The sequence below is a fragment of the Gastrolobium bilobum genome, unplaced genomic scaffold (genome assembly GCF_033153095.1).
Source record: "Gastrolobium bilobum isolate Gb01-03AN ecotype WA unplaced genomic scaffold, APGP_CSIRO_Gbil_v1 utg909, whole genome shotgun sequence".
NCBI classification, from domain to species: domain Eukaryota; kingdom Viridiplantae; phylum Streptophyta; class Magnoliopsida; order Fabales; family Fabaceae; genus Gastrolobium; species Gastrolobium bilobum.
Window position 1 is genome coordinate 135,207 of NW_026895707.1, and position 7,543 is coordinate 142,749.

The 7,543-nt window shown below is 36.6% G+C and overlaps 1 protein-coding gene across 1 annotated transcript; it reads left to right on the plus strand.

The window, feature by feature from the left end:
- Positions 1-5,538: 5,538 nt before the first annotated feature.
- Positions 5,539-7,140, plus strand: LOC133293033 (universal stress protein PHOS32). The gene is made up of 4 exons (XM_061491551.1): positions 5,539-5,869; positions 6,041-6,150; positions 6,280-6,398; positions 6,549-7,140. Exons 1-4 carry the CDS (start codon positions 5,695-5,697, stop codon positions 6,622-6,624), a joined length of 480 nt encoding a protein of 159 aa, XP_061347535.1. The 5' UTR covers positions 5,539-5,694; the 3' UTR covers positions 6,625-7,140.
- Positions 7,141-7,543: the final 403 nt, after the last annotated feature.

The window sequence follows — 7,543 nt, forward strand, 5'->3', positions numbered from 1 at the left end:
GCTTCTAACTCCAGAGCGCATCTCCATCCATTTTGCTAACTCCAAACCGTATCTCCCTCCATTTTGCCTTCCATTTCGAACGATGACGGAAATAGCTTCTTAGGTTTGAGGTGTTCATCCATCCATTTTCCTTTCTGCGTGGATAGCGTATCGCAAGTTGCAAGGACTTGGTCTTGTCGTGCCTGGGTGTAGTACGAGATGACCTGTATACTTTAATACGTCTGAGGTAAATGTGCTCAATGTTTATTTATTATCCCAAAAAATTTGTTTTCTGTGGTTCCATCTACAATGGTGGTGTAGTGTAACATGTTGTCTCCAAATTTGGTCCCTGCTTAAGTTTAGGGTTTTAAAAAGTTGAAAGCATCTTGCATGTGGACCCTATTTGAGTAAATTGCTTGCATTTATATGTGCTCTCTTTTGAGTAACCTACTTGCATGTTTTAGAAAGTAACCTCCCTACAAGTTTAGGGTTGTAAATTATTGAGTCCATTTTGCATGTGGGCTATTTTTAGTAAATTCCTAGCATTTTATATTTACTCCTTTTTTTAGTAATCTCCTTGCACGTTTCAAAAATTAACTACATTATGCATGTGGTATTTAAATTAATTGCTTCGTGGTTTGTTTATTTTTCTTATAAATTCATCGGATTAAAGGATGTTAGTTATTTGGGTTTTACAGATGGATGAATATATAGTGATTGTGCATCATCATAGGGGATTGTTAATGAGAAATCCTGATGGGGGTGTTGACCTATGTAAATGGTTTAGTTGATGAGTTGCCTGAGATGGATGTTGACTTTGTTAACTTGCGTGACCTCGATACTCTTTTTAAGGGATTTGGGTATGAAAAATATGTAAAGGTGATGTGGATTAAGCCTGATGAGCCTAATTTAGAGAAAGGTTTAAAACCTCTTAGTAAGATTCTGACGTCAATGCATTAGCTCATGGGAATAGGAACATATTTATTTTGAAGACTGCATTTCAACTACTGAAATTATAACACCTCCACATGACAGTGAGGAAGATAATGGGATGTTTTATGTTGAACACGATAGTGAGGAGGATAATGGGATGTATTCTGTTGGGGTGTCTACCGATTCATATGACAGTGTAGATGATGAGCCATATAAGCCTCCTCCCCTAGGTGTAGAGGACCAACCAGAAGATGAAGAGAGGCATGATTCTGGCCCCAAAAAGAAAAAATCTGCAAATAAAAGCAATGAGAAGAAGACTCAGAGTAAGAAGGATGCAAGGCAGCAGGCCTCAGATGAAAAAGTGGATGAAGATAAGGACTATATGTCATTCAAAGAATATGGGTATAAATATAATTCTGAAAAAACTAAAGACTCCTTCATCAAGTGATGATGAGGAGCATTTGAGCCCTATGTTTCCACAATTTAATGAACATGCTGATTTAAAGAGTAACAAGGTCAGAGCAAGGGCAAGATGCAACGTTGAAGGCTGTAATTGGTTGATTTATTGTGCTTGGAACAACAAATTGAGGACTTTCCAAATCAAAATATTTAATAATGCACACTCTTGTTGTAAAAGTGTTCCAAAATAAAAGGGCTCGTGGAGATTAAGTTGCAAATAAATTAGAGAAGAGGATAACCACACAGCCCAACATGACAAGGTCTGAAGCATTTTAACACATGAAAATGAAATACAATACACATTTAAATATGAAGAAAGTTAGCAAGGCAGTTAAGAAGGCCAAAATCAGTATTGAAGGCTGTGAGAAAGAACAATACGCCAACTTAAGGGAATATCTAGCAGAGCTATTGAGGAGCAATCCAGGATCCACTTGCCAGATGCAGGTGATACCTCAAACTGTCTCATAAGCCCCACCATTATTTAACAAGCTGTATATATGTCTTGATACCTGCAAGAAGGTTTCAAGGCTGGTTGCAGGCCATTAATTGGATTAGATGGTTGTTTATTAAAAGGCTACTACGGGGACAATTGTTGAGTGCAGTTGGAGAAGACACAAACAAGCAGTTTAATGTTATTGGTTTTGTTATGGTTGACAGTGAGACAAAGGAAAATTGAAAGTGGTTTTTGACTTTACTACAAGAAGACTCAGGGTACCATAGAGTTTATGGTTGGAAAAACTTTATTTCAGGTCAACAAAAGGTATTGCAATTATGTTCTATAAATTTATTTTCCATTTATGTTTTAAATTAATTTTTAAATATTTGTTTGGTTCTTTGTTTCATGATTTGGTGCCAGCTTTGAAAGAGGTTATGTCTGGTGCACATTGCAGATATTATGTGCAACATGTGTGGAAAAACTTCATCATGCAATAGAAGGATAAGCAAATTAGAGGAATTGTTCAGGAGTGTTCCAAATGTACAACTGTCCCACATTTCCATAGAGCCATGCAAAGGTTGAAAGGGTTGAGTGAGGGAGCTTGAAGTATCTTGATAAGATTGATCCTGCGTGTTGGGTGAAGGCATATTGTAACCATTGGCCAAAGTGTGACAACATCACAAATAACATGGCCGAGGTGTGGAATTCTAAGATTGGGGGTTACAAGTACAAACCTAATATTACTTTGTGTGAGGAATTAAGGTGTTATACCACAAGGAGGATTGCAGCACACAAGATGGTCTTGGGAACAGTTAGTGGAAAATAGCACCTGCACTACAGAAAAGGCTTGATGTTTTGAAGATAGCTAGTAATTCATGGACTGGGATTCTGTCCAAGATATGTATGAAGTATGTGGAAAAGGGTGAAAGGCTTGGAATGAACTTAACAACTCACTCTTGTGTATGTAATATGTGGCAATTGACTGTACTGCCATGTGAACATGTTATTACAGTAATAGCTCACAAGAATAAACTGGTTGAAAATTATGTACACCAATGGTTGACAAAGGATGTTTTGCATGCTACTTATGAACACACTCTAAATCCAGTGAATTCCCCAGAGTATTGGCCTTCTTCGGATGCCCCTAAACCAGTACCTCCTCAACTTAAAAGGCCATCTGGACGTCCCAAAAAACATAGGAGAAAGGATCCTACTAAAGAACAAGGGAATGATGCAGGTAAATTAAAAAGTTCATATGAAGTTAAATGTCCCAAATGTGGTCAGACTGATCATTATGCAAAGACTTGTAAGGGGTCTGCTTTACCACAACGTTCGAAACAAGGACCAGTGAACATGAGTGTTGACTCAAGGCCAGAGGAAGAAATTGCACTTGGTCAAGGAGGCCCTGTTCAAGAATTCAACTCCCAGCCCACTGAAATTCCTACAAGAGGCAGCAACCCAGGTCCGTCATTTCCAACAACTAAAGTGATGTCCAATGAGGCAATGAGTGCAGCTAGCAGTAGCACCAGAAACAGATTTATAAGGTTTATGTCTACAATTAGGTTTAGAGTACCAAGGCCAGCTCAAGGAAATTGAACCAGTCAATGTAGTTAACCCAATTTAGACTATGTATTTAGGCCTTTTTTGGGGGGGTTGAATTTCTGGCCATCTTAGTAAATGTAATTAGGGTACTTTTGTGGGCATCTTTGACTCTAGCCTTTTTTAGTCTATATTATTTGGCCATTTTTTTGAAAAGCTGAGGTTTTGTAAGCTATATTTTCAAATGCTGCTGTTATTTGGTTTTTATTTTGGCATGATATATAATTGTTTTATTTATTTTGCACAGGTCCTTATAGTCAGACATGTAAATTTCTAGTAAATTACTTTACTACACAGTTGCGACATATCGAACATTCATCCTCACAAAATCATTATGCAACATATGGACTATTTCAACTATCATACTTACTTTGCAGCACCAATGTTGTTTCCACCATTGTTTTCCATAACATAGTCCATTTCCATGCTGCCATGAGCAGCTGCTACAATTTTCCTCACTTACAGTTTTCCTCACTTACAAATCAGGAGAAAATTTCCCTCAAAATAAAGACCTCTGTTATACAATTTCGACAGAGGCAATCATGCAGAATTTATATCAACAGCCTAAATCAAATCAGATAAAAATCAATGAAAATCAATTTCAAGATCAAAATCAAATCCATTGTATAATATAAAAAAAGCAATGAGAAATAACATTTCATTACATATCAATTGTGGTCATTCCATTACATTTCATGATTGCTTTTCAACAGTAATTACAATAGGTACACTTTTCCTTATTCTAGCATACTTCCTACATAAATACATATAATGAGCAAAACAATAATGGTAGCCGTTAACACCGCACCACACTTACCCACATGCCTTATTTCCTTTTCCACCCTATACAATTCTGCAACCATCTTCATTGATAGCTCGTTAATCTTGATTTGGTGCTCATTAATCTTCATTTGATGCTCACTCACCTTCACTTGCAAATTATCATTCAGCTTCATGTCCACATAGTTCAACTTGAACTTCATTTCAGCTACATTCAACTCCAGTTTATTAATTCTCCAATCTTCCAGCTTCATGGTATCATTAGTATCATCATCCACCCATCTGGAAAAATCACAATATGGTTTCTTCTCCTATCAGCAAATGAAACCAATCTTAGAATAACATTCAACATCAATAAAAAAATGAATTAAACCATTGAAAGATAGATAATGTTTATAGTTGTCCATAAAATGCTCACCTTGAAATTGAGGCACCCAAATAATGCTCTGTTTGGGTTTCTTTGAGTTTTGGAGATGTACACAATATTCGGCGTGCCACATTTACACTTTGGAGTAGCATTCCTTCTTTGGGTTCTAGCCCCAAGTGAACTGCTTCCACTTGACCCCTTATCTCAAAAGAAAGATTCATCTTCTCATCCTAAAATACAAAATACAGACAACGAAACCCTAGACCCTAAATTATAAAATACAGACGACCAAAATTAGCAATCTGACTCAGACGTATTAAACCAAAATTGTTTTCCTCATTTAAAACCCTAAGTAGTAATTTACCTCAACGTTAGAAATGGAGGGAGATGCGCTCTGGAGTTAGAAGCCTACAACCTTACGCACGACGTCGTTTTAGTCATGCCACGTGGGTTGCTCTGGATTTAGTAGGGTGACACCCTAAGCCACGACATTGTTTTACCCATCCTACATGGCATGTGACTTAGATTACTAACGTTACATGTGAGCAACATTGTAGAAATCATTCAACCATGATTGACGGAAGGACTAACGAGGTGTGCGTTTGAATTTACTAAGAATCACAGGACTAATTTTTTTTTGGGATCTATTAATCTCATGATCTCATGCAACAAAGATAAGATTGTGGGGTCCACTACTTTTTCAAAAATAAAAATAAAAAATAAAATAGTGAATCCCACTATCTATTTTGTTTCTGTTGCATGAGATAATTATTTCCTTTTTTTTATTAGGGATTAACTTGGGGGCGTGTTTTTTCTTGAAAATTAAAGAACGCAATAGGCAGGATAGGACATGGCAATCCATGGTATACAGCTGTGTTTTTGTGACGTTTACTATGTTGGGAAAGCAAGGTTCCCTGTCTCTTAATTTCATGTAACCTTTATTCCAAACCACCTTATGTCACAATTACCTTTTGTTCTACAGGAGACTTATCTTCAAGGAACAAAGCAGACTCCATCTGATTCCTTCTTTCTAGCGCTTTCACGAACCTTCTTCTCCCTATATATATATACAACTAACCTCAACCAAACACCAATTATAAAAAGGAACTAAACCTTCAGTTCTTAGCAGCATAAATCAAATATGGCAAAGGCACGCACAGTTGGAATAGCAATGGACTTCTCTCCAACCAGCAAATTAGCCCTTCGATGGGCCGTTGATAATCTCATCAACAGAGGTGACCAAATCATCTTGATCAACGTTCAGCCTCCCAAAGCTGATCATACCAGAAAGGAGCTTTTTGAGGACACTGGTTCACGTTAGTGCCTTGGCCCCATCATATCCCCTTATTTCTTTCATACATATATATATATATATATATATATATATATGGTACTGATCATATACTATATATTATATAGGTCTATTTTGGATATGATAAGTTGTACGTGACATTTTCTGTGTTTTATTTGGTTAATGGGTGTTGCAGCTTTGGTGCCTCTGGAGGAATTGAGGGAGACTAACTTTACAAAGCAATATGGGATTGCTAGGGATCCTGAAGTCATAGATGTCCTTGACACTGCCTCCAAGACTAAAGGGGTATTTATGCTGTTTCTTTTTCTTCTGCAGTTATTATGGTCTATGGGAAGAAAATATGTTGTAAATTAATTAACACAAACATAGTAACTATATATATGTTTTTTTTTTAATATTGGTGCTCTGAAGCAGGCAAAGGCAGTGGCGAAGGTTTACTGGGGTGATCCAAGGGAGAAGTTGTGCAGTGCTGTGCAAGATCTTCAACTTGACTCTTTGGTTGTTGGAAGCAGGGGTTTAGGTCCCATAAAAAGGTAACAAAGCACATGCTATATTTTTTTAATAAAAAATAAAAATTTCATTACCATATATCTTTCACCAGATTAATTTGCGGAATCTTAGATAATTATCAGTTTAATGTGATTCAAAGAGATAATCTGAACAAGAAACTTTTTTTCTTTCAGGGTTTTGTTGGGCAGTGTAAGCAAGCACGTGGTGACAAATGCTTCTTGCCCCGTTACAGTGGTTAAGGGAAACTAACCTTCCAATTTCAGCCGTTGATCTGATAGTGAATAATTAGTTTGCGTCTATATGAAGAAATTCCAGAAGTTTGATTGAAAGGTGCGCGTGGACAGGGAAATGAATCATAGCTGTTATGAAATGAGAGTAATGAGAAAGCTTTGGCTTCAATAATTGCCTCTTTTTTTGTGTGGTTATTTTGTACAGTGTTAGTAACCATCATTACTATGTCTTATGATATTTACATATCTCATAATGATAGGAAGGTATATGTCATATTGCTATTAAATAAACTCTGGGATTGAATGGAACGAAATCTTTGGAAGAGAGGTTTTTGGTTGCAATCGAATATCTGAGAATTCATCACTAGATTGTCACACGTGGGTGAGATGTACCACAATAAACATAGATGTACTTGTCATGGATTTGTTCATGAGGCTAACTGTGCTAACCTCCAGAGCCTGTAATCTGCTCTCCGAAACAATAGCTTTATGAACTGTGCCCAAACAAACAAAGGTCAATCAATAGAAGATAACACAAAGAAACAAAGGAAATATTACTCTCATTTTACGTGAGATAATTATCTTATTTTTTTATCAATTCGAAAATCGCACCCTCTATTTATTTTTTATTTTTATTTTTTTTTCTTTTTAATGGTAGGCCCCACTTGAATTCTCTCTATAGCACGAGAGAACTACTCTGATGTAACATGACATTAATATTCTGCAAGAAACAAAGGCAATATAAGCTGAAGTAAACTTGCCGGAAAGAAAATTTGGGTTAAAACTTGCAGAAATTTAATTGAGCGACAGTGCTTGAAAATAATAGGGTTTGGCCCAGGCGTAAACGTGAGCCCAATTTTAAGCATGTGACGTGTTTAATTTATTGTTGGCTAGACAGGCTATTGATGAGTTCCAGTTTAGATTCCTCATCCAATAAA